Below are 27827 nucleotides of genomic sequence, written 5' to 3'. Positions count from 1 at the left end.
GTAATTAATTAGGTAAATTACAAAAGTTACATGGTCGTTCCACTATTCTGCCCCATGGATTTCAAAGCAAAGGAAACACAGTGCATTTGGGGAGAGGGTATGTAATCAACTATATATCATTTGCAAACTGAAAGCAACAGCAGCAGCAGCAAATAGCAATCGTATCTGCTGGATTGATTTCCGTACCAGACATGGGACAAATAAGCAAACAGCAATTTCCACTCCCATTTATGTTTTCAACAGAATTCTCTGGCCTCCCTACTCTAGGGGCATGCTCACCCCCACAAAATTCTGGGCTGAATTCTCTAATCCAGTACTCCTATTTTGCATCTGGCTCTGGTTGGTGGACTTTGGGGTTCTAGATAACAACGGCAACCACCACCACAAACCCGTGAGCATGACATCTGTCTTAGGAGGCCAGAGGTGGGTCTGTTTTGTAGAGTTGTGCCTCGGATCTGTACTTAATCTTGTTAATCAATATGTTATGTTACCGACACCAGTAACAATCCTAAAATCAGCATCCAGGGTCCAATACACCAGCACCACCCAAGCTCCACACCCCAAGAGGCACAAGCAAAAATAGGCAGGCAAAGAAAATGGCAGGCTTTGCCCATCAGAGTGAGAGGGAGGAAACAAGCAAACTGGACCACTAGAACACAAGAGAGAAACAAATCATTAAAAGTCCCTAACTTTATTTTTTGAAATGTCATTTTCCTTAGAGTCGCCCAGTGTCTCAGGCTTCTATTGGAAGGTCCTCTGTTTGAAGGACTGTCCTCTCCAAGTAAGGTTTCAAGCACCCTTCCCTGAGTGGTGGGACTTTGGATGGTGTTAGGTTGACTCCCAGCTATCATAGCTGACTGAGAGGGATGATGGGAGTTGTGGTTCAGCTGCATCTGGAGGGCACCATTGGGGAAAGTTGGCTTAAAGAGAAGGAACACCCTGAGAGGAGAGAAGGGGGCTTGACGCTCCCCACCAGCAGTTGGACCCTGAACAGCAGACTGAGAAGGCACACAGGTCACCTGGGCTTCTGCGTTATGGCGAGAAGTATTGTATTTCTACTTACATGACAGTTACTTTCTAAATTTGCATTTATATACATAAATTACCCCATGCAAATTCCATGCAAATCTGCATCTTTTAAAATATTTTTTTAATCCTTCTCATACTTTAGCAACGTATTCCCCCTTTGGGAGGTGGAGTACGGCATTAGTGGCAGTCTGAAACCACTGATAGAAAACACTTAGGAACAAACTTGTAAATAGTAAACTAAAATAGAGTACCCAAAACAACCATAATTTTTTTAAAAAAAGATTGCACAGCTTCTTCGTACAGTATATCTTCATCCTGTAGAGTGTTTGCATTATCTATGTTAAATCTTTTAAAAGACAGAATGGTGTTGGGAAAAGAGAACAGTGAGTCTCTTGTTGTGGCCATAAGTGCAGTCACATAGAAGCTAACTCTAACTGGACCAATTGCTTTTCTCCATATAAAGCAGTGGTGGGATATATCCTGATTTGCAGACGTGAATTCTCTCTGTGCTCTAGTGTGCTGTCTTGTGTTGCTAGAGGGCTGCCGGGCTGCCTCATCCTCCTGGGGACTATATCTTGCTGCCAATGTAATCTCTGTCAACAGGATTTGGAAAATATCCTCTGGGAACACAAGAGCTGGAGAAACAAACACAGAGAGAAATAATTATTACTGATTAACCATTAGCTACATCTCCACATGGTGCTCTACTTGCATAAGTGTGCCAGGGAGAGGATGGGGGAGATCCCAGGTAGGGGTTTTGCCCTCCCCTTCCCCAAGCACACCCCCTCTCTTGACATGCGGTGTTGCCTGGTCTCCATTGAGGCTGATGGAGTGGGAAGCAGGGAGCCCAAAAAGCAAGTTGCACCAGAAGCAATTACAGGCACAGCCAACTAGTTCTATTTTTTAAAAATAATATTTTATTAAAATTTTCAGAAAAGGAAAAAAGAAAACATACAAAAAATAATAAAGAAAAACAATTAAAAACAATTCAATTTTTCATAACATATATTGCATTTGCTTGTTTCCCGGACCTCCCCACACCTCCCCTCTTTGTACTCCAGTTCAGTTTATTTATTCAGCAAATCCTTTCCGTCTTTACTTTGTCCTTATCTTGATCTTAATATATTATACCTCTAAATTTTAACCTGTTAACATTCCATTTTTACATATTCCTTCATACCGTTATTACTAAAAGTCCCTTAACCTCAATCCAACATCCTTCTAACATTCATTAATTTTATAATATTTCTGTAAATAGTCTTTAAATTTCTTCCAGTCTTTTTCCACCAGCTCTTCTCCCTGGTCTTGGATTCTGCCGGTCATTTCCGCCAATTCCATATAGTCCATCACCTTCATCTGCCATTCTTCCAGAGTGGGCAGCCAACTAGTTCTAAGGGTGCTCCACTCCTCTGTCCAGCTGGGGTTGCCTGAGTGCACACTGGGGGTAATGAGGCAGCTCTCAACTCACCCTGCACTGTGACAGGGGAAAGAAAATCTCACTGGGCCTAACTTTCTGTGAGGCATCAACTCAGGGCAGTTATAGAACAGGAAGGGGTTGAGACCATGAGGGTGGTGGAGGGTGAATGAGGTGAATTGGGGTGAATGAGACGTCGCCTTACCAACCTCAGCCTGCTCTCAGCCAGCTCTTGCCAACCTGACTTGCAACCAGTCCAAGGGGTGGCGAAGACTTCCATCTTCCTCCTCTCAGTGTTGCCCCTTGCAGAACTCAGCAGTGAGGAGGATTGAGGGGGCAAAACTATATCCAGTTGGCTCTGCCTGTCATTGGTTCTGGTGCCACCAGTGGGCATCGCTCAGTGGCGTGGCGTCCTTTGCTGGCGCCCGGGGCATGCGTGTGCACGTAGGTACATGCACCAGGCAGGACCAGAGGCTGGGCACACAGAGGGTTCATGGGCCAGCTGGCCCACCCACACAAGGGAGAGCCCAGCCATCCAACATGGCCCTTGGCAAGCCCTTGGGGCAGCCATTCAGCGAGGGAACCAGGGGCACAGCAGCAAGGCAAGGCCAAGCTCTGGGGCCCAGGCAGGGCGGGGATCCCTGTGTGTGGGTGCCTGGCTTGTGCTCCCTCTAAATGCACCCAGGGCTACGGCCCTATGCTACGCCCCTGGGCAGCACCTACTGCCATTGCATGAGGGATACTACCAACCTCTCTTTCAAGAAAATAGCATGCTACTGGTACATGATGGGAAAGAGCACACTCTGAACCAGTGGGTTTTTTTGTACTGGCCGGTACTGATCGCCAGAACTAGGGGGCTAAGCTGGGCTTGGTAAGCCAGAGCCTTTTCTAGCTTGAGATGCCAAAATGTTGTTTTTGTAAGGTTTTCAAAACATAGCGGGGGGGGGGGTGATTTGTCTACAGTTTGTACAGTGGTACATCGGGTCACAGACGCTTCAGGTTACAGACGCTTCAGGTTACAGACTCTGCTAACCCAGAAATAGTACCTCAGGTTAAGAACTTTGCTTCAGGATGAGAACAGAAATCACACAGCTGCGGAGTAGCGGCAGCAGGAGGCCCAATTGCTAAAATGGTACCTCAGGTTAAGAGCAGTTTCAGGTTAAGAACGGATCTCCAGAACGAATTAAGTTCTTAACCCGAGGTACCACTGTATGTGTTTGGTTTAGGCTTTTTTTATTTTTTTCAGAAGAAATGAAAGAAATGGAAATTGAGGTGGGAAATTAAATTACTCTTGTGTTTACTTGACTCTTGGTACAAAGCATGGCAATATCCTTTGGGCTCAGCAAACTGCCCTGATGATATTGTGCAGATATTAAAAAAAAGTTTGTAGCAAAGCAGTTGGGGGACATTTAATATTATTCTGGTCTCACGGTGAGAAAAACTAGGAATCTGTTTTCAACGTGGCCTCACCTCTGAAAATCTTTCCCACCCCCACCTTTAACAGATCTTGGGGTGGCGTGGGGGGCAAGTGTGTGTGTTTTTGTTGGTGGTTTTCACACCCCAGATGCTTATGGCGATTCCAGGTCAGTGTTTTGCATGCCCTGACCCCTACATAATGGGTCTTGATGCGTTCATGTCTTTCTCGACTGCTTCCCAGGAAATGCTCATCCATTATGCTCCCTGGGTGTGTAAAAGTGTCCTTTCCCTCCCTGACATGGGGAGAGGGCTTGACATATAATCTTGCCACACACAAACACACAGGAGTGCCGGTCAGTGGCCAGAGGGAGGGGTAATGCAGGGACACACACGCCCCAGTGTGCGGGGGCCACCTTAGCACTCTGAATGCTCCCTGGCCGAGGAGCAGCGGTGGCAGGAGACAGGCTGGAGCCCGCCCTCGTAAAAACTCCCCTCAGTGTCAGTTTGACTAATTTGCTCGTCTTATCGCTGGCAGGATCCGACGTGCCCATCGCAGGCACAGGGCCATAAAACTAATGTAGTGAGGAGGCAGGCCGCGAAATGATAGATACGGCCCGTCGCTTGGAACAAGCATTAGCTTTATGAACCAGGGGTAATTGAAAGGAAATATTTGTCATTGGTCTCCGGCGGACGAGAAGTTTGCAGCAAACTTTGCGGCGAATGCCTCTGTTGGTCGGTTTGCCCGCCATCCCGGTGCGCGGGGACACAGGGTGTTAAGAGGCAGTAGTTACTGGGGAGTGGGGCAAGTTGGTCTCCACTTGCTATCCTGGGCTTCGCTCCTTCTTTGTCCCTTCAGGAACAATCAATCCCCCTAATGGCAAGCTCAGGTGAGGTGTGCCAACAGAACTGCAGCCAGAACGGGGCCACTGAGAAACAAGAGCGGGGTATTGGCATAGCCTGGGAAACCTTGAAGTTTGCTAAACTACAAAAAACCTGCAAAGTGGCATGGGGAGAAAGTCCCAGAACAGCCGAATTAAGACTGAGCATGCTCAGTGGCCTGAAATGTTGTGCATCTGTTATGGTGGGTGGGGGACAGAAAACTGGGGTAGTGGCACAATAGGGGATTCTGGAAGAGGGTGTGGCTTGCTGACTGGGGCAGAAACAATGAACTGGGTAACTCCACGCTGCAACGTTTTGTTGCCAGCCTCACTTGCTTTGGCAGAGGCCATGCATGTGTCTTGTTTAGAATGAGCCCTAAAGGTAAAGGTAAAGGGACCCCTGACCGTTAGGTCCAGTCGTGGCTGACTCTGGGGCTGCAGCGCTCATCTCACTTTATTGGCCAAGGGAGCCGGTGTACATCTTCCAGGTCATGTGGCCAGCATGACTAAGCCACTTCTGGCGAACCAGAGCAGCGCACGGAAACACCGTTTACCTTCCCACCAGAGCAGTACCTATTTATCTACTTGGACTTTGATGTGCTTTCAAACTGCTAGGTGGGCAGGAGCAGGGACCGAGCAACAGGAGTTCACCCCGTCGTGGGGATTCGAACTGCTGACCTTCTGATCGGCAAGTCCTAGGCTCTGTGGTTTAACCCACAGCGCCACCCGCATCCCTGGGAATGAGCCCTACATAGCCCTACATAAGGGGTGGGGTGCCTCTACCCACAAGCCAATCTTTGCCCACCAGACAGTCCAGTTTGACCCACGAGTCCAGTTTCCTGAAGAAACAGGCCCACCTGCCCATCAACAGATGTCAGCAGGATTTCCTCTCTAGTCACCAGTATGATGATTAAAGCCTGTTGCCTTCTCCTTTAAACAAGAGGGGGTGGGGGGCTACCTTATCCCCACCACTCACTGCTGTCATCCACCAGTTTAGAGGAGAAGCAGAACAAAGGTGCCCTTTGAAGATGCCTCACCCCTTTAAGGGAGCAGTGTATGGTGGCAGTGTGTGTGTGTGGGAAATCTTCCACCTCCACTGCTGCCCATTCATGCACTTAAAGGAGCAGGGAGGCTGTTTCAAAGGGTGCTTTTGCAAAGCGCTTTAAGTCCATCTCTGCACTCTTATCTGAGTCTTCATAGGCTCAGACAGAAGTGCAGGTACTGGCTGAAAGCTGCAAAGTACTGTTTGAAGCAGCCTAAACAACACAAGGAGGGGGGCTGCTTCAAAGAGTGCTCCCAACAAGAGTGTAGATTCTGTCTTAAAATGCTTTGCAAAAGTGCTATTTGAAGCAGCCTCCCCACCCCTTCTTTAAACAGCTGGGAAGCAGTTTGGGGTCTGATACAGACACGATTGAGCTGTCTTAAACCCTTTGGAAGTTTCCCTGTGCGCCCCTTTAAATCTCCGACATCTGAGCTTTAGGGGGGAGTGTGGGGAGATCTCCCCACCTATCAGTCATTTGATATCATAATGACATCATATGATTGCCCCCACTCACCTGTCAAATTTGGTCCTTAGGGCATAGCTGTCTACGTTTCCCCTTTTTAAAGAAAAAATCCCTTATACTGAATAGGATTCCTCGCAAGAAAAGGGAAAAGTTGACAGCTATGCCTCAGGGCCAGACCTGAGAGTGCTGTGGCCAGTGGAGCCAAAAAGGTGACCTCCCTAAATAAATACCTGTTTATTTCATTAAGGATCATTAGCACCAAGTGTTTTGTGTGTGTGTGCATAGACCCTTAGGGCAGGGTCTAACAGTATTCAACATTTTTTTAAAGAAAATCATATGATAAAAGAACACTGCTAACAGCAGATAATATATTCTGTTAAAAAATATTGCTACCAAGAAAGCAAGAAATAGAGATGTTAATTTAGTACTGCCATAGCCTGCCCAAATCCCTGCCAGAAAAGCTATGTTAAGGCTGCAATCCTAAACAAGCTGGGAAAGGAACACAGCGAGACTTCCTTCCAAGTTGCCCTGCCTTGATTCATCCTGTAAATGCTGGAGACGATAGCAAGATTTCACCTTTTCTTTCTTGGTCTTTTATTTTTATCCTTTTTTTTAAGACCTCAAGCCCCACAAGTTTCCCAAGCATAGGGTGGGTGACACTGTAAATAAGCACATTCACAAACCTCGTCCCCACATGTGGGCTCTATACTAGACGGTTCCGTAGTGCAAGGGTCATTCGGATCACATCCTAACCATAACATTTAAACCATACCACTTTAAGAGTCATGGCTCCCCCCCCACACACACAAAGGATCCTGGGAAGTGTAGTTCGTTAAGCGTCTCCTAACAACTTTCAGCATCCTCAGCAACCTACAGTTCCCAGGATTCTTTGGGAGGAAGCTGTGGCCCTTGAAGTGGCATGAAAGTGCTTTAAACGTATGTCGCGGGTGTGATCTGTGTTACTCATTATTTATCACTGTGGGCATGTTGAATTTTGCAACTTTCACATTCCAAAAATGAGGGATTCCAAAATGTTGCAACATGACTTGGGAATCCAAAATATATTTGGGTTCAATTAATATAATTTAGTTATGCCTAGTAAGTAAAACATGTGTCAAATTGCATAGAAATCGTTAAGAATGAGCACGAAGTAATTATAATTATTGTTGTTGTTGTTGTTATTATTATTATTATTATTATTATTTAGCATTACCTGACATTTTCAGAAGGTATTTCTTCATCAGACTTAGACTTACCAAGTTAAATGTCATCCAGTCACAAAATAATACCAATTTTTTTATTCCTCACACCCTAAAACGTATTTTTAAGACCCACCTCAAGAAATTTGCAAAAATTAAGTTTCACCCCCTAAAATGAGAAGGCCTAACCCTATGTACAGACGAGAATTTCTTGCATCTGACGTATCTGTGGGCCAGGAATCAGAGGAAGAACCAAACCAGGCTGTGCCCAGCCACTATGCCATTTATGGCTCATGGTTGCATTGCATAAACAAGCAAACAGAAGAATTGATTTAGCTATAGGGACCTCTTAAGGAAGGAGAACAAACATCCTTTTACTGCCAATAGTTCCTGGTTTCTAGATGCTGTGGCCATCTTATCACAAATTTACCTTTGCATGCTCACTTGGAAATCCAAAGGCAAACAGAAGCTATACACGTGGTTGAGTTCCTGGTCCCCTCCAGGGTTCAGTGGCATCTGAATCTTCAGGATGGCCGGTCCAGATGACTTGCAGCTTTTCCCTGCAGAAGTTCCCCTGCAGAGAGCTCAGCAAGCTGGGGATGTAGTATGCAGTTGCGATATTTGTGTGTGTCCCCGCGTGTCCAGCGAGGCAGTCAGGGATGGGGGTGCAGAGATGAATGATTGGATACATCAGCCTCCTTTCATCTGTCATTCTGATGAGGCAAAGGAGCTTTAATCGACTTTAATAGCCATCAAATGGCATCAACAACTTCTCCTAATACGCAAATCAATTAGCAAGATTGATTGGCAGGAGGAGAGTGGTCAGGTGGCTCTGGGAGGCAAGGAAGGAGGGCTGCAGCCGTTTTGGAAAATCCAGAGCGATGGAGAAGACTTTGGAAACAATACTGTTGCTGTGCTGTGGTGCCCTGGGGACTTGTGCAGGCATTCCTGTTACTCCTCGTTTGCCGATGTAACTGCTGCATTCCTCTTTTTTTCATTCGCTGCAATCCTGTCTCCTTAGTCTGCGGCTTAGAATGGACAAGTGGAAGCCTGCAACAAAATGTTGCACTGGTGTCATGCTGTTTGGCATTCCAGCTAGGCACCCATGCCCTTTCCCCGAATATGCCGCTCCATTTTCCCCACTCCACGTAACTCTGTAGTTCCCATCTATGGCTGCTGCTGCTGTGATAATGATATCTGGGTACATGCAAAGGCAGGCTCTGGCGGATGGAGCAGATGAGACCATCCAACGGTCAAGAAGGCAGATACCGCAAGTGCCGTAGAGAAAAATGAGGGGTGGGTGGGGTTCATCAACCTGAGAAGGTAACCCATGTAGGAGAAGGAAAACTCTGATCCTCCATTGTGGGATATCTTCAGGAGTAGAAAAGACGAAAGAGTAAACCCGACACATACCGTATTTTTCGCTCTATAAGACACACCTGACCATAAGACGCACCAAGTTTTAGAGGAGGAAAACAAGAAGAAAATGTTCTCTCCCTCTCTGAGCAGTGCCTCTCCAGCAAAGCAGGAGGAGAAATGGAAAGGGCTCCGTTTCTCCTCCCACTTCGCTGAAGGGGCGCTGTGAGAGAGAAGGAAAGCTGTGCAGCGGCTCTCCACCGAAGCGAAGCCAGGAGAGCAAGAGGGATCGATCCCTCTTGCTCTCCTGGCTTCAGCGAAAGCTGCGCAGCCTGCATTCGCTCCATAACACACACACATTTCCCCTTACTTTTTAGGAGGGGAAAAGTGTGTCTTATGAAATGAAAAATACGGTACCTGGAGTGGAGTTCCTAAGACTGTTTGACAGCACCTTGTATGCCTCCTTCTGGCAACATCTGCCGCCAAACTGTTTGCTCTGCTTTCCTTTGGACCATGTCAGCAATGCCAAAGGGGGTGGTCTTGTTGTCTGAACAGCCCAGGACCTCCAGACAGACTGCCCAGGCTTGCGCCCTGGGGAGGTCACTTCATTGCTGCTGCTAACACAGCGGTTTGACTTCACCCCCAGAGACACACTCCATTGTCTCTTGAGAAACCTCTTATGGAAGAGGCACACAAAGAATGGCCTCAGATGGTGATTGCAGGGTCCAGGCTGGCTCTATGGGGAGAGGTGGTCCTTGAGGTATTGCGATCCTGAGCCGTGTAAGGCTTTATAAGTGAAAACCAGCACTTTGAATGGGGCCCAGAAACTAATCGGCAGCCAGTGCAGTCGATCAGTGTAGTACAGTGGTACCTCGGGTTAAGTACTTAATTCGTTCCAGAGGTCCGTTCTTAACCTGAAACTGTTCTTAACCTGAAGCACCACTTTAGCTAATGGGGCCTCCCGCTGCTGCCGCGCTGCCGGAGCCTGATTTCTGTTCTTATCCTGAAGCAAAGTTCTTAACCTGAAGCACTATTTCTGGGTTAGCGGAGTGTGTAACCTGAAGCGTATGTAACCTGAAGCGTATGTAACCCGAGGTACCACTGTATCATCAAACCATCTTGCCCCAGTAAACAACCTGGTTGCCAAATTCTGCACCATCTGAAGTTTCCAAATGTTCTTTAGAGGCAGCACTGTGTATAATGCATTGCAGTAATCTAACCTAGAGACTACTAGAGCATAGTCAACAGTTGTTAGGCAACCCTTGCCCAGAGAGGAGTGCAGCTGGGCCACCAGCCCAAGCTGACGGAAGACGCTCTGTGCCACTGAGACCACCTAAGCCTCAAGAGACAAGCTGTGTGCCTTCTCCTTTGCAGGGACTGTAAGCCCACTGAGAGCAGGCAACCTCCCATCCCTTTCATTTTGAGCATCCCTCTGATTGCTTCCGCCGAATCACTAGCCTTCTGACTAACCAGCTAAGCTGATTTGAGGAGTACTGGATGGCTAGACTCTAACCAAGGGTGCCTGTGTTTTGTTTGACAGATGAACCGCCCAATCCAAGTGAAGCCAGCAGACAGCGAGGGCCGAGGAGGTAGGTTGCTCTTCATTTTCAACCCATTCATCCATGCTTGACTAACTAACCCTGAGGATCTATTTAGTGTCTCGCCTGGGAGCACAGTTGCACCACCACTCGGTAACGGCCGATCAGACACTTCTAGCACTGCAGCTGCACTGTGCCAAAATCCCCTCTGCTTTGCCCGTTTCCCTCTCAGTCAGCAGCAGAGATGTGAGGTGTTTGGAAGCCGAGAGATCAATGCAGCCCCACCGACCACCATCTCCTCATTAAAATGAGTGAACAGGATGAAGGTCCATTAATTTAAATAAATCTGAGTAAAACCACCTTTTTGTTCTTTCTGGGTTTTAGTGTTTGGTTTTGTTAATTTAAACTGCATTTTCCGTCTCTGTTTTCTTTTTGTGCATCCACCTTGGGGGCCCTTATTACAGCTTAGATAATAAAACGTTTAATTTAAACAAATAAATACCATACGCAGAACACAGGTGCTTTTCTTGCTGAGGCTGATGCTCCAGTCTGCACCCTTTAACTCAGTTGCTCTGGCTAACACACTCTAAAATTTCACCTGCCTTTAATGTGGTTTGCCCCCTTCCCCAAAGTGGCTTTTCTTGTTATTCATCTCTCTCCCAAAAGTGGCTTCTCAAGAAAGGATTCTGAGAGGTTTGCTGATGTAAGCAGATTGCTGACATGGGCTTCCTGTTTCCAAGGCTCTTGGCTTGGTGCTTGCAGCTATAGCTCAGCTGGCAGATCATGAAGCTCTTAAACTTAGGGCCATGGGTTCGAGTCCTGCATTGGGCAAAATATTCCTGCCTTGCAGGGGGTTCCAACTGCTGCAATTCTGTGATTCTATTATCCTTTGCTCTCTTATTGTGGTGGTACGTCAGCCATGAGGGCTGCCTGCAGCATAGCCAATGGGAGGACAGGAAGAGGCAGCAGGACACTGTCATTGGATGGGGTGAACCTTGAGGGATGGATGGGAACATGTGATTGACAGCTGGATTTGTTTCATGCCTGGCTGCACCTACTAGATAGGCACACATTTTGGATGCCACAGATACTTTCTTCAAAAAATACACAGTGTTCATGACACAGAGAGGCTTGTGAAGCAGTCTTTCTGTTAATGAAAATATTGATGATCATAGCACAGTCCTGCACAATCTACTCCATGCATTTAAAGCACATGACTTCCCACAAAGAATCATGGGAACTGCTGCCTGAGAATTGTGGGAAGTCATGTGCTGTAACTGTGCATCGTATGTGCTTTAAATGCATGCTGTGGATCACAGTGGTGCATCAACTTTATACATAAGAAAAGAAATCAGAATGCTGTGCCATGGATAGGGATGCAGCCACCTGCATGCATAATGCAGATTTTGCATATTTGCATGCTTTTTTTCTTCTTTTGCATAATGTATTCTGTTTCTGCTAGTCACAGGGAGGGACGAGGAACAGCACAATAATAATAATAATAAATTTTATTTATATCCCGCCCTCCCCAGCCGAAGCCGGGCTCAGGGCAGCTAACAACAATAAAACAGTACAAAAGTACAGCACAAACAACACTCTAAAATCATTCATTATAAAATTAATACATTCAAGCCACTGGCAACCATTGGGCCAGAGCTCCGCGAAGATTGCCGAGGGAGGGAGTCAGGCTGTGCCTTGGCCAAAGGCCTGGTGGAACAGCTCTGTCTTGCAGGCCCTGCGGAAAGATGTCAAGTCCTGCAGGGCCCTGGTCTCTTGTGACAGAGTGTTCCACCAGATCGGAGCCACAGCCGAAAAAGCCCTGGCTCTAGTTGAGGCCAGCCTAACTTCTCTGTGGCCTGGGACCTTCAAGATGTTTTTATTTGAAGACCGTAAGTTTCTCTGTGGGGCATACCAGGAGAGGCGGTCCCGTAGGTATGAGGGTCCTAGGCCATATAGGGCTTTAAAGGTTAAAACAAGGCACTGAAACTCCACCCCTTCCCCTGAGCAACCGAAACCAGTCAGCTGCCCATTGGGCTTTTTGCATTTAGCAGATTTGCATTCTATCAAGCCTCTCTTCCAATCCATAGGGGCCAGCAGCTAAGTGGTTAGCTTAAAGCAATCGAAAGCTGGGAGTCTTGTGACAATGGATTTTGTACGTAATACCACGGTTTGCACCTTTTCTAGTCTCGTGTGGAACTGCGGACTAACGATAATGAGAGCCAGCGTGGCCTAATGGTTAGAGTTTTGGACCAGGACCTGACAGGGTTGTTGTGAGAATAAAACAGAGAGAGTGAGGAGAAATGTTTGTGCTTCTTTCAGCTCTGTAGAGAAAAAGTGGGATGCAAATTTTTAGAATAAAGAAATATTTGCAAATGAAGTCCTCCCCTTGCCAGGTTTTCTGTCCATCTGGCTCTCCTTTGCAGTAGTTATAGGCCATCTAAATAACATTGCTCACAAACATAAGACTATCATAGAATTGTGGAGCTGGGAGGGACCATGAGGGTCATCTAGTCCAGCCCCATGCATTGCAAGAATGTTTTCCCATTGTGGGATTCAAACTCATGACCCTGAGTTTAAGAGTCTCATGCTACCTCAGTCCGTAGAAGCATGAGGCTCTTAATCTCAGGGTTGTGGGTTCAAGTCCCTCATGGGGCAAAAATAAATAAATCCTGCATTGCAGGGGATTCAACTAGAGAACCCTTGTGGTTCTTTCCATTTTTAGAATTATATGTGCCTATGCTAAGACGCATTATTAAAACACAGTATCATAAAACAACAAATTGCAACATTAAAAATATATATTGCAGTGAGCACTTTTTACAGCTTACAGGGATTGGTAAATGAGGCAAACCTCACTTAAACAGTATTTTGAAACACCAAGATCAAAGTTTCTTGAAAGGCCTGGGAGAATTTTCTTTTTAAAAGTCTTCAGCATGCCGGAATGAAGCTATTTGGTTTTAGCAGAAATGTTGTAAAGAATTACCGTATTTTTCGCTCTATAAGACGCACCAGACCACAAGACACACCTAGTTTTTGGTGAAGGAAAACAAGGAAAAAAATATTCTGAATCTCTGAAGCCAGAACAGCAAGAGGGATCGATGCGCAGTGAAAGCAGCAATCCCTCATGCTGTTTTGGCTTCTGGGATAGCTGCGCAGCCTGCATTCACTCCATAAGACGCACACACATTTCCCCTTACTTTTTAGGAGGCAAAAAGTGAGTCTTATAGAGCAAAAAATACGGTAAGTAAAAACTGATTGCTAATGGGCTAAAGTGGAAAATTTAAAGTTAGATTGAGTTAAGATAATTTATAGAATAAAAATTTGGGAAAGGATTTGCTGAATTAGCATTTGAACTAGAATACAAAAAGGGAGGTGTGAGGAAGTCGAGGAAACAAGTAAATGAAAGATAATGATATGGAATTTGGATGTGTTTATCTTTTTTTCTTTTTACTATGTATTGTTCTTTTTTCTTTTTCTTTTTCTTTTTTTCTTATTTTTGATGTATTGTCTGTTAAATTTTTCATTGTTTCTTTTTTCTGTTACACTTTTTTCTGTAATAAATATCTTTAAAAAAAAACAAACGTCTTCACCTGGTAATGCCAGAAGGACATAGCAGAGGAGCCAGGATGGCAACACTACGGATGCCCTCCTCCTGGGTATCTCTTCATTTCACTTTGCTTAGCCTCAGGGGTCCTTTTGTTTCCCCTCCCAACCAGCCAGCCACATGTTCTCAGTTTGAGACATTTTGGTGCTGCGAGAGCCCCATCCAAGCCTGGACGTCTCAACCACATCAACCCCTTTCTTTCTCTGGCTGATCTCATTACAGGCTGGGCTGGGGCCAATGCTGGGATCTTAAAGGTCACTGCTCTGATGCTGCCTTGCGGTGGCTCTGTCACTCCTGCCTGCAGTTAGACCCGATTCCTCCCCTCGAAATGTCAGGCAGCCATGGATTATTGCATTTGAGGCGCAGCACAAGTCGAGATAAAGCACCCTGGGAATCAATGAGGAGCTGGCCTCAGCCTGGTTCCCCATTGATTGATGAACCTGTTCCTGCATCAAGCACAATTACTCCTGGGGTGGCGGGGGCAAGAGCCAGTTGGGACTTAGGTGCTGCTGTGAAACTTCCTCTGACACCCCCAGGTAGAGGATGCCTGGAGAGGCAGCTTCTGTTCCTTCCCTCTGTGAGCTTGTTACAAAAGCCTGGCTATATCTTGTGGCAGGCAGTCATCAAGATTTGTTCTTCCACCTTTCGTGGTGGTTTGCCTGCTTTGTCTACATTTCGTCACCCTCGTACCTACGGGACCGCCTCTCCTGGTATGCCCCGCAGAGGACCTTAAGGTCCACAAATAACAACACTTTGCAGGTCCCAAGCCGCAAGGTAGTTAGATTGGTCTCAACTAGGGCCAGGGCCTTTTCAGTACTGGCCCTGGCTTGGTGGAACGCTGTGTCACAAGAGACTAGGGCCCTGCGGGACTTGACTTCTTTCCTCAGGGCCTGCAAGACAGAGCTATTCTGCCTGGCCTTTGGTTTGGACTCAGTCTGACCCTTACGTTTCCCTCCCCTTATGGTTTTGATTTATGAGCTAGTATTAAAATGAGGCTGCATTTTAAATTGTATTTTAACCCGTATTTTATTAAACTGGGGTGTTTTTTTTGTTTGTCCCCCCCCATTATGTTTTATTGTAATTTTATTGGTGTTAGCTGCCCTGAGCCCAGCTCTGGCCGGGGAGGGCTGGGTATGCATAAAAAAATATTGTATTATTATTATTTTTTGGTCCCGTTGAGTTCTGTTTTCTCCTAAGCTGTTCCAGGAGATGGACCTCAGCATGCAGAGAACAGAAAAGTCTAATGGAGAAGTTTTAGGCATTTCCTGTCTCTGAGCTCCAGGGCAGGCAACACAAGGTTATGTCCAGAGCATTTTTTAAGCTAGAACTTGCTAGAACTTAGTTCCAGCACTTCTCAGGTGGGTCCCACTGCCATTATAAGAGGACAGGGGAAGTATTCATGGTGAGTTCTGGCCCCTCTTTTTCTGGAAGAATAACACTGGTTATGCTCTTATCAAATTGGCCTTATTCTCAAGGCAATTAGTTGAGGTTTTCATGTAAAAAGGGAGAGGATGAGGACATGGGCATAGCCATGATTTATTTCAGGGGGGGGGGGACAGGCATTATGATGGAGGGGGCAGAACCAAGTTATCTGCGACACAATTGGTCAGTTAAGTATTTCTATTTCTTTACTTGATTTGGGGGGGGGGCAGCTGTGCACCCCAGCACTCCCCTGGCTACACCCATGGATGAGGAACCTGTGGCCACCCAGATGTTGGATTCCAGCCTCCAGGAGCTCCCGTCCACATGGCCAATGGTCAGAGAAGATGTGAGCTGCAGTCCAATGAGATCAGGAGAGCCACTGGTTCCCCATCTCTGATTCAGAATATGTATATCCTGCTCTCAAGGCATCTTACAAAAGATTTGCACAATGCAACACAGACTGGGCATAGTTTCAGCGAGAGAAATAAACATGCTGTCCACATGATTACTCCACTGACATTTCCTGCCTGCGTTCCCTGGTGTGGCCCTTTAGCCTCCACCTAGTAGACAGCAGAGCCCACTGATGGCCTATGTGCTGGCAAAGCTACTTAAATAACACAGGCGGTGCCCAGAGAGAAAAGAAGTCCTGATAACACTTTACTGAGGAAACTGATCAAAAACTGTATATAATTTGAGCAGAAAGGAACCTAAAGTTTTTTTTCTTTCCTCATGCACAATAGGGATAAAGGTAAAGGTAAAGGGACCCCTGACCATTAGGTCCAGTCGGGACCGACTCTGGACTTGTGGTGCTCATCTCGCTTTATTGGCCAAGGGAGCCGGCATTTGTCCGCAGATAGCTTCTGGGTCATGAGGCCAGCATGACTAAGCCGCTTCTGGCGAACCAGAGCAGTGCACGGAAATGCCATTTACCTTCCCACCGGAGCGGTATCTATTTATCTACTTGCACTTTGACGTGCTTTCGAACTGCTAGGTTGGCAGGAGCAGGGATCGAGCAACGGGAACTCACCCCATCGTGGGGATTCGAACCGCCAACCTTCTGATCAGCAAGTCCTAGGCTCTGTGGTTTAACCCACAGCGTCACCCGCGTCCCTGCATAATAGGGATACATTCAACCAAACATAATAGCATGTGTAACCTCTCTAGAAATCATGCCACTGTGCCTGCTTACTCAGTAGCATCCTCCTCCTCTTGGCTAGTTGACTTTAACACTAACAGGGTTAACCCTTCAGTTACAAAGTGAATGATCCTTGCTGCTGCAGTTCCAACAGCCTGAGGCAAGGGAGTGGGGGCTGAGCAGCTTTCCCTCGCTGGCACTTGGCAGTTGCCAGGCAGTAGCTCCCTCTGAGGGCTTCTGAGGCAAGAGGGGAGGCCAACCAAGCAGCTGGAACACTTGACAGCCAATGATTAGGGATGCTTGAGGAATTTTATTTCTGCAAAGTGACCTAATCTGCACCTCCTCAACTAATGTGTGGTTCAGAACTTAATTATCCATTGCACTTCACTCTTCTCTTCCTTTTGTGGTACGGTTCTCAAAAAATAAAAGAATCCCCCCCCCCAAAAAAAAACCACCCAAAAAACACCATACCAAAATGTATTTTTAAAAATACATATTTCAGGATAAAATGCATTTGGAAGTGCATGCATTGAGATAAAATACACCTTTAAATGTGAACATAGGGTCTTGCGAAAGAACAATGTCAAACCAGAACTGATGATCTCCTTCTACCGGTCCACAATAGAGAGTGTCCTTTCATACTGTATTACAGTGTGGTGCGCTGGTTTGACAGCCACGGACAGGAAGTCCCTACAGAGGGTGGTGAATACAGCACATGACATCATGGGCTGTCTCCAGAGTTCGCTGGATGACATCGCGGAAAAACCGCTGCCTCAGGAGAGTGAGGGAAATTCTTAGGGACTACTCACACCCTTGGGACGCAGGTGGCGCTGTGGGTAAAAGCCTCAGCGCCTAGGGCTTGCCGATCGAAAGGTCGGCGGTTCGAATCCCTGCGGCGGGGTGCGCTTCCGTTGCTCAGTCCCAGCGCCTGCCAACCTAGCAGTTCGAAAGCACCTCTGGGTGCAAGTAGATAAATAGGGACCGCTTACTGGCGGGAAGGTAAATGGCGTTCAGTGTGCTGCGCTGGCTCGCCAGATGCGGCTTTGTCATGCTGGCCACGTGACCCGGAAGTGTCTCCGGACAGCGCTGGCCCCCGGCCTCTTAAGTGAGATGGGCGCACAACCCTAGAGTCTGTCAAGACTGGCCCGTACGGGCAGGGGTACCTTTACCTTTACCTTTACTCACACCCTGGCCAGCATTTCTTTAATCTCCTCCCTTTGGGCAGGAGATACAGAAATATGGTCAGCCGCACCAACAGGTTAAACAACAGTTTTTATCCGTGGGCTGTTGGGCTGCTGAATGGAAAAAAAAATAGTGGTGCAATTGACTTCCGACAAGCACACAGAGCGTGAACAATACTGAGTGTATGGGGGGGGTCATTTAATTTCACTGCACACAGGTGGTGTAGTGACAATCAAGGTTTATTTATTTTACTTATTATTTATTTAACATAAGAAAGAAGAGCCTGCAGGATCAAACAAGTGAGCCTACCAGCCTAGCATCCTGTTCTTACACGGGCCAAAAATCTGCAAGCACAGGAGCCCTCTCTCCTCCTGTGGTCTTCCAGAGCAGAGCCATTGTGACTGGTAGCCATCGATAGCCCTCTCTCTGTGAATTTGTCTAGTCCCTTTTAAAGCCAAAGGGCATTCAGAGTGTGTTGTTTCCAACCATGAGACAGAGTGTAGCTGTCATAGTTTGTAGCCACCGATAGCTTGATCCTCCCTGAATCTATCCACTCCTCTTTGGTTGGTGGAAATCGCGGCCTCCAGTGGGAGTGAGTTCCATAGGTTAACTGTGTGCTGTGTGCCAAAGCTCCGTGCCCCGCAGTTCCTCAGTGATTAATAAGCGTGCAGACATAGGTATTTAGAATTACAGTGGTACCTCGGGTTACAGATGCTTCAGGTTACAGATATTTCAGGTTACGGACTCTGCTAACCCAGAAATAGTACCTCGGGTTAAGAACTTTGCTTCAGGATGAGAACAGAAATCGTGCCGTGGCGGCAGGAGGCCCCATTAGCTAAAGTGGTACCTCAGGTTAAGAACAGACCTCCAGAACGAATTAAGTTCTTAACCTGAGGTACCACTGTATGGGCTAAAACAGGCCACAACTTTATTGGTTACAGACATGAGCAATTTGGCTTAAGCTTTGGGTGAAGCCAGGCTATATCTCGACTCCCGCCCCTCTGCAGGGAGTCAAATTAAGAGTAAACCACCAGAAGGGGGAGCCCTATGACTTACATCAAATAGGGGCACCTCGAGGGGTCCCCATTGGGGTCGTGGCATGACCCTGGCCCATGCCTGGGCTTCGGACAGGATCTACACCCCCAGATCTCTTTAACAGGATACCCTTAATGAGGAGGGGCAGGCTGAGTCTACAGCCAACCTCACCTCCATTAAACAAAGGCTTACCCAATGCCTAACCTTGCAACGTTGCGATCTCTACAAGACAGGCGAAAGCCAAGTGGCAGGTGCCAATTTGCCAAGTGGAAAAATTCCTACCCGGCCCCAAGAACAAGGCGGCTGACATTTGTCCCTAGCAAGGGCATGCATACCAAAGTTTAGAAAGAGGGTGGGTGGGCTGGGCTGGGAGATCCAGCGAGGAGACAAGAGAAGGAAGCCACAGGCCGTGCAACAGTTTAAAAGACCCGCCGCTACCTCCACCAGCATAGATTGGCTGAGCGGGGATGACGCGGCCAGGGCAGGCGCAGAAGGGGGCGTCAATCCCCCATCCCTGAGCCAGGGCACCGCGAGGGCCCAGATGCCCGGCCACAACGCCGCCCACCACAAAGGTGAGCGGTCATACCTGTCATGAATCTTCTAATAGCCAGCTTCGCTGGATGACCACAAGCTCTGGAGATATGCAAGAGGGAGATGATGGCCATGTTCCACCTCCACTATCCAAGGTGGTAATGCTTTCGAATGCCACTTGCTGGATTCTGCAGGAGGTGAGAGTGCTTATGTGCTCAAGCTTTTCTTGAGGGTTTCCCATAGGCATTTGGTTGGACACTGTGAGAACAGGATGAGGGACTAGATAGGCCACTGTCGTGATCTAGCAGAGCTCTTACATTCCTATGGTCTTCATAGAATCATAGAATTACACAGTTGGAAGGGACCCTGAGGGTCATCCAGTCCAACCCCCTGCAATGCAAGAATATGCAGCTGTCCCATAAGGGCATCGAATCTGCAACCTTGGCATTACCGGTACCATGTTCTAGCCAACTGAGCCATCCAGGCTTCTTCTTCTTTTTAAAAAAAGCCCTAAATAAAGATTGAAGAGCAACAGTGAAACCAATTGCAAAGAGACCCCACACAGTTTTGCTAATGGCATGTGGTAGGGCAGAGTTGAGGAAAGCATGATACAGAGAATAGAAAACCATTCAATTGAACAACTGCTGGATTATTAACAAAGGCTTAACAGCAACACTTGAAGCAACACACTGGGACCACCAGCATTGTACATCCAAAGATATCCTCAATATGGCTTGGTGCTATGTTCAAATTTGACTCCTTTTACGGATACATTTCATGTTGTTTAGTCATGTCTGATTCTTCATGACCCCACCCCATGGACCAGAGCACGCCAGGCACTCCTGTCTTCCACTGCCTTCCGCAGTTTGGTCAAACTCATGTTAGCAGCTTTGAGAACACTATCCAACCATCTCATCCTCTGTCGTCCCCTTCTCCTTGTACCCTCAATCTTTCCCAACACCAGGGTCTTTTCCAGGGAGTCTTCTCTTCTCATGAGGTGGCCAAGGTATTGGAGCCTCAGCTTCACGATCTGTCCTTCCAGTGAGCACTCAGGGCTTATTTCCTTAAGAATGGATAGGTTTGATCTTCTTGCAGTCCATGGGACTCTCAAGAGTCTCCTCCAGCACCATAATTCAAAAGCATCCATTCTTTGGCGATCAGCCTTCTTTATGGTCCAGGTCTCACTTCCATACATATCTACTGGGAAAACCATAGCTTTAACTATACAGACCTTTGTCGGCAAGGTGATGTCTCTGCTGTTTAAGATGCTGTCTAGATTTGTCATTGCTTTTCTCCCAAGAAGCAGTCACCTTTTAGTAACGTGACTGCTGTCACCATCTGCAGTGATCATGGAGCCCAAGAAAGTACCTTTCATACCTGGTTGTATTTCTAGGCAGAGATTTCTACTGACCACATTTAAACTACTCCTTTTGGCACCTGGTTGTGGGTCTTTGTTTGTTGTCGTTTTTTCCGGAAAGGATCTTCATAAGTGATGGGCACTGAAAGGAAGGTGTAAAATGTCATGACAACTGCTGTAACTGGGTCAGGAAAACAATGATGTCCCCTCTGGTACAGCACCAGCAGTAGCTCATCAGTGATAGAAGCCCGGCTCTGCTGGCTCTTCCTCCTTTGTTGGTTTCGAGCATCTTCACCAGCGCAAAGCACATGGAATTATAACACGAGCTTAGGTAAATAGTGTATGAAGAGGAAAAAGAAAATAGCCATTCAAAGCAACTTATCAAGCTGCATTAGAGAAAGCATGCACTTCATGGTTTATAAAACAGTGAACATTTGAGCAATTAAACTCAGCTTGTGAAAAGGGCCTAGACTATAGAATGTTTTGATGCATTTGCCTTGCCGAAGCCAAACGAGTCTGGCCTGGGGTAGGGCCTGGGTGAGAGGCCGCATGGAAAACTTTTTGTACCATTGTAATAAAAAGTGAACCATGAAGCAGAGTAGAACATTGGGGGGGGGGCTCACACTGTGCTGCACTGGGTCACATAGCCTCATTGACTCAGAACCCGATGAAACCATTCAGATGCTGAGTCCGCACTAGAGGCTCTCAATATCCTTTGCAAACTACAGTTCACTGGACTCTTTGCAGTGTTGGAAGCCATGACTGTTAAAGTGTTAGAACAGTGCTTTAAACGTGTGCTGTGGCTGTGGCCAAAGTATATGGTATGCAAGTGATTTTGACAGCTGAGACAGAAAATAATCTCTCCTCTTCTCTGAAACTAAAAACACAATAATATAAAATTTAAAAATCAGTGCTTTTGTTAAGTCAAAGGGGTGCCAGTATCCCCAGAAAAAAGCACTGTGAATAACTAACACTTTGTTGTCCTTTCATGACACCCAAAACCTGCCGTCTGAGGCAGCCGCCTCACTTTGCCCAAGGGTAGGGCCAGCCTTCCAGCATCCCAGGTATGCACTTTCCTAGGGTTGCCGTACGTCCAGAATTTCCCAGACATATCTGGAATACTGTACTCAGAAGCAGTGTCCGGATGGAAATCATAAAAATGCCCAGGGAAATCTGGATGTATCGCAGCCCATGTTGGCAGTGTCGTTTTTGGCGATTTTCCTTAAAATTAGCTCAACAACTTTGGGCAAAACTTTAAAAAGCTCAATAAATTTGCCCCCCACCGCTGCTCAAAAAACTGTTTGAAATATGGCAAGCCTAACTTTCCAGGGTTTAAATGCACCTGTTGCTCTTTCTTTCAGCCATCTTTTCATCCCAGAGGAACTTTGCAAAGTAGAGCAGGAATTTGGGTTTTTTGAACCAGAGCTGTGAGCAACACCCTCTGGTTATTTATCTCCCTCCATCTCTGAATCAGCCCTTCCCATAGAAGGAGAAAGACACGTACACACAAATGAGCACACATTCTGCTTTCCCAAGTGATAGCCAGTAAAAAGTAATCAGAGACTTGAAAAGCCCATAGAGCTGATTGGAGAAATAGGAAAGACTGTCACATTTCCGACTTCCTTCCTCCGATCTATATACTTCAAGATAAAGGCAACCACTCTCCGCACCTCATGACCAAGTGGGCAGGGAGAGGGCTCTCAGAGGCCTCATGGGTACCAAGGGAAGACCTCAGGCGCATTGCTGTGCCTGTAGGTGCCACATTGACAGCAGAAGTTGCGAGTGCAGCATTTGCAGCAATAAACCAAGAGACAGTTGGAGCAGATTGTACTCTGGAGACAGGAGTCTTTGCAGCCCTTTCCATTAGCCAGAAAACTGAATCATAGTTCAAGTATACTGAGATGTTTGAATAATGTTGTTCTAGTTACCTGTTGTTGCTTTTAGAAAACTATTGAAGGCTTGTCAATATGCTCACCAGTATACCATAATCTGGCCTTGACAGTGTGGGTCTAACACCCAAGTTCAGCTGGCTGTGACCCCCTGCCTCTGCTCTTTCTGCATCTCAAGAAGCTGCAGGGATTGTGGCCAGTGGATGACTAGCACCCTCTAGGGGAAATACCAGGCCAGTAGCTCGCCCGAGAACAAAGATTGGCTTCGTGTTTGGCATCAAAAATCACATTGCAAAACTTTTTCCATAATCTGTTCAAACCGAACTCTACAATCATGAGAGATGGACTAGGACTTTTAATTAAAACTTATACATACATTATTTTAGAGGTGGACCATCGCTCCAAAACTTTCTCAGATTGACTTTGGAGGATTTTCTGTGTTTTCCTGGGGTGGAGGGATGGAAAGAAAGTTCACATCTCCAATTTAATACAAAGATAAGAAAAAGGTTGCAACATGAACACCAGGCACGTCCCTGAGCAAACCACAATTGGTAAACCGAGAACAAGTCTTATTGCAGCTCATGGTAGCACAGCAGCAGCAGCAGCAGCAGGAAGAATGAGTTGCTGATGGGATTTAAAAGTCCAACAGCATCTGGCAGGAAACTCATAGGAATAAGTGAATCTGTCTTTCCCATTTTTTTCAGTCTTCCATTCAGTTCTACATACTTCCATATCAGTTGGGGGGGGGCGGGGACGGGACGACGACAATTTTTAAGGTTCTCACAAAAATTCATTAGCAAATTTCTCCTGATACAGTGGTACCTCGGGTTAAGTACTTAATTCGTTCCGGAGGTCCATTCTTAACCTGAAACTGTTCTTAACCTGAAGCACCACTTTAGCTAATGGGGCCTCCTGCTGCCGCCACACCGCCGGAGCCTGATTTCTGTTCTTATCCTGAAGCAAAGTTCTTAACCTGAAGCACTATTCTTATCGTGAAGCAAAGTTCTTAACCTGAAGCACTATGTCTGGGTTAGCGGAGTCTGTAACCTGAAGCATATGTAACCTGAAGCATATGTAACCCGAGGTACCACTGTATACACATTTCTGCAAGCACTTTTCACTGACATAATGCATTTTTGCATGCTGTTTTCCGTAACGTATGCATTTTGTGCATAGTTTGCCCTGGCATATGCATCTTCGTACACAAGCAGGCTGGAGAATTTCACTGCAAAATCTGGGGAGGTAGAAATCTCAGAGGATGACAATGTTTCCTTTTGTGTATTGCTTTAAGGGGTGTGGGTTCGGTAGGTTGCCCTTTCAATGCAAACCGAGCCAAATCATTCTGAGCAACACTCATTCGTGAATTTACTGCAGCTATAGTCTATTTTTTTCCACAAGGAATTCAAGGTGGCATACATGATTCTCCCCCTCCCCATTGAATCTCCACAACAACCACCCTGTGAAGTAGGTTAGGGTTCTACCAGGTCCCAGTCCAACACTAACCACTATGGAACACTGCCTCTCCTTGCTTTAATGGCCGACATCAAACCAGACATAGGTAGATTTTGGGAAACCTCTAATGCCCCATTTCTCCTCTCTCTCTTTCTGTGCACCTTCTTCCCCATTTCCTATGGCGCCTGTCTGCAGACAAATGCACGCGAGGATCGGTATTTTAAACCCAGTGATGTTTTATTCCCAGGGTTCAGTTGCTTGAGCAGGGTAAATAACAGTGTATTCAGAGAGAGATGTAGTTATTAAACACGACTCAGCTGGTGCCAGCAAAAGCTCCGTGCGTCCCAAAGGGAACTGGGAAATAAATTACCCACTTACAGAATGTAATTGGTGAGGGATTAAAAATCAATAGACAGGCAAGAACAAGCAAGCTGCCTCAGCCGGGCTCAGTGGAAGAGGAGAAATCCCATTGCAAGAGGATGGCACTCTCGTTGCCCAGGAGCACGGGCCCAAGAGCACAGTTTCTGGCTATCTGGGGGCTCCTCTGCCTTTTAAGAGGTCAGTGGCAAAGAGGTGTTTGATAGGTAAAACATGCTGTGGCAGAGTGGCCTGCCCTTTCCACCCAAGTCCCACAGGCCCACTGGAATGGACAGTAGGATTTAGATGCACGAAACCTTAGATTCAAAGCCCAGTTCGGCAGTGCTTCTATCCCTTTGGCCCTGCACTGTTTTCCCAGGGGATCAGATGAAATATACCACAATATGCCTCTAACTCTCCTGGGAACGAAATCATTCAAAGTGCAGGAAGCCACTTTAAATTAATAGATCCCCAATTTGGCTGGCACAGTTGCATTGGTTTGTGGCCGGCCTTGTGAAAAAGAGCAAGCCCCTCTTTGGCTTTTTGAAATGAAGCAGAACTGGAATGAATGCATACAAAAGGGATAAGAAGGAATACAGCCTTCAGCAGGGCTTGGAAGAATGAGGATAGACAGAACTGGATCGAGGTCTGAGGGGGCAAGGGGCAAAACGTCCTTTGGCAGTGGGCTCGGGTGGGTTTGCCCTGCAGTAATGGCATGGCTGTGAGCAACACAGGGCAGCTGTGATTTCCCACAATCCTCCAGAGTGATGCTACATCAAGAGCATTGTGGGAAATTAAAGGGGTGGCTTCAGTCAGCTGCCACCGGGAGTGCTGGGTCAGAAAATAATAATAAAGAGGATTCCAACATAAGCATTAGCTGTGCACCCTGGTGGGGCCTTTGAACCCTGACAGCTGCCCCAAGATGTCAGGTGCAGATACCAGCCTTGAGGATCTGTCAGTTTCAGTTTCTCATTTTTCTAGTCTTCACATTTCCACATCTCTTTGCAGATTTTTGGTTTAGCACCTCATGAAAATTCTTATTGTTATTATTAATGATTTTCAGTTTTATACATTTCAATAATTTTACAATCATTTTAACATTTCAAAATTTGACTTCCTTCCCCCACTTTCTGCAGTTCCTTAAGCTCTCTTTTTATGTACAGCATTGTAGGTACCCAGTTAATCATTGCTTTATTATTATTATTATTATTATCTATAATAATAATAATAATAATAATAATAATAATAATAATAGGCTGTAAGTGAGGCAGAAATTCGAATCCTTTCTGAAGAGGCACTTGTGGTGTGGAGAGAAGTGTCAAGGAAATTTAAGCTAAGCCAAAGACTACAACACTATACAGGGACAGGTGTTGTTGTTTTTAATAGAGATGGTTTATGTTTAACCAGACAATGTATGAGCCCTGGTCTCTTAACTAATTTTCCTAGTGCCTGACAAAGCGTTCGCTGTGCCCTGCTGTTATTTATTTATTTCCCGGCGTGCGCACTCCGACAGGCCACCTTATTCCCGTTGTCAGACGCCATTAGAGCCCAGCGCTGGTGCGAGGGCCGTGGAAGACAGATGCCGGCAATAATCGCGAAACACTCATTATTTACCATCACTCCAATGATGTTTAAGTTATTTATGTCCCTTGGGCAGGGCTGGCAGCAGAGGGTTATTTGGGTAGTCAATCATAACCATGAAACGGCTTGCTACTTTACTTAACCGTCTCTCTTTCTCTCGGAGCCTCGTTGCCTCCATCTCTGTCTTTCTCATTCCAAGTACCCCTTTATTCCCCATTCCTTCTCGTCAACCTCCACCCCCACCATCCGCTCCATCTTTCTCCACATGTTCCCCTTCGACCTCTTTCTCGCCTGCAAACTTAGGAAATGAAATAGTGCAGGACCCCAGTGATCACCGCCTTGTACTTTGTTTTAAACTGTTTTTGTTTTTTTAATTGTATTTTTAAATTGTTATAATCCACTCTGGGACTGTATGGTGAGGTGTAGGTAAGGAAGTGTAACAACAACAACAACAATAGGTAAAGGTAAAGGACTCCTGGACATATAAGTCCAGTCAAAGGCAACTATGGGGTTGCGGCACTCATCTCGCTTTCAGGCCAAGGGAGCTGGCGTTTGTCCACAGACCTTTACCTTACTGTTTAGACCACAGTGCCACTTGGGCTTGTCGATCAGAAGGTCAGCGGTTTGAATCCCCGCAACAGGGTGAGTTCCCGTTGCTCTGTCCCAGCTTCTGCCAACCTAGGAGTTTGAAAGCATGCCAGTGCAAGTAAATAAATAGGTACCGCTGTGGCAGGAAGGTAAACAGTGTTTCCGTGTGCTCTGGTTTCTGTCACGGTGTTCCGTTGTGCCAGAAGCGGTTTAGTCCTGCTGGCCACATGAGCCGGAAAGCTGTCTGCGGGCAAACGCCAGCTCCCTCAGCCTGAAAGCGAGATGAGCACTGCAACCCCATAGTTGCCTTTGACTGGACTTAACTGGGGTCCTTTACCTTAATAATAATAATAATAATAATAATAGCAGCTCTTTTTTGTTTTAATGATGAGGTGCCAGTGCTCCTATATTGATAAAAGTGCTGTGGGTGCCCGCACAAAATGGCAGCCATGGGCAGCAAAAACATAGATGATAGTACTCTGTACAAGTGAGTACTGTCACAAAAAAGCCCTAATGATAATAATAGTAGTAATGATAATAATAATAATAATAATGCAGTTAAAAACATTCCCTCTGAGGTGTAGTGGGGCACTCCCTCATTTACGCTAGTGGGCCAATCACCACTGAGTGAATGAGGGCAAAAATTTGTTCTCTGCTGCTCGCGGAGGGTGGAACTTGATCTAATGACCTAAAGTTGTAGGAGGGCAGATTTTGGTTGGCTGTTAGGTGATGGTAAAGGTGACCAGTTACTTAAAAGGATGCTGTGCTCTCTCTCATTGGAGGACTTCAAGCAGAGACTGGACAGTTGTCTATAGGGGATTCTGCACCTTTGGCCTCCCCCAAGTCCATGAATCGAGGAGTCCGTAGTATGCAGACACAGTGATGGCAGACACTGCACCCACTGGATTTCTCCTAGTTGCTTGACAATTTATATACCCCTTGTATTTAAACAGAACATCTAAGCCACTGACAAAATGTTAAAACATCTTCAGTAGACAGCAACTATGGAAATACCAGAGAAGGCCCACATTCTATAAAGCACTACAGTGGTACCTCTAGATACGAACGGGATCCGTTCCGGAGCCCCATTCGTATCTAGAAGCAAATGTAACTAGCAACGGCACATCTGTGCATGAGCGTGCCGCTTTTCGTTGCTTCTGCGCATGCGCATGACATCATTTTGAGCATCTGTGCATGCGCAAGCAGCGAAACCCGGAAGTAACGCACTCCGTTACTTCCGGGTTGCTGTGGAGCACAATTCGAATGTGCTCAACCCGAAGCACATTCAACCCGAGGTATGACTGTATTAGCAACAAAACAGAGAATCATCTCGAACACTGACATAAACATGGCATGTAA

The 27827-nt window shown here is 46.5% G+C and overlaps 1 protein-coding gene across 11 annotated transcripts in view; it reads left to right on the top strand.

Annotated features, from left to right (window-relative positions):
* Positions 1-27827, top strand: part of CELF6 (CUGBP Elav-like family member 6) — a 173194-nt gene that overhangs the window by 108717 nt on the left and 36650 nt on the right. For all 11 annotated transcript variants that reach the window (XR_014504825.1, XM_083413109.1, XM_083413111.1 and 8 more), the window contains one exon: positions 10338-10386. Coding sequence is in view for 10 of the 11 variants with exons in the window: in XM_083413109.1 (XP_083269235.1) it covers positions 10338-10386 (49 nt within the window). In the remaining variant the exon portion in view is untranslated. The remainder of the gene's footprint in view (positions 1-10337; positions 10387-27827) is intronic.

The sequence above is a fragment of the Podarcis tiliguerta genome, assembly GCF_965153285.1.
Source record: "Podarcis tiliguerta genome assembly, chromosome: 14".
In the NCBI taxonomy this organism is placed as follows: domain Eukaryota; kingdom Metazoa; phylum Chordata; class Lepidosauria; order Squamata; family Lacertidae; genus Podarcis; species Podarcis tiliguerta.
The sequence above is the reverse complement of the archived record's forward strand: the minus strand, read 5'-3'. Positions and strand labels throughout refer to the sequence as shown.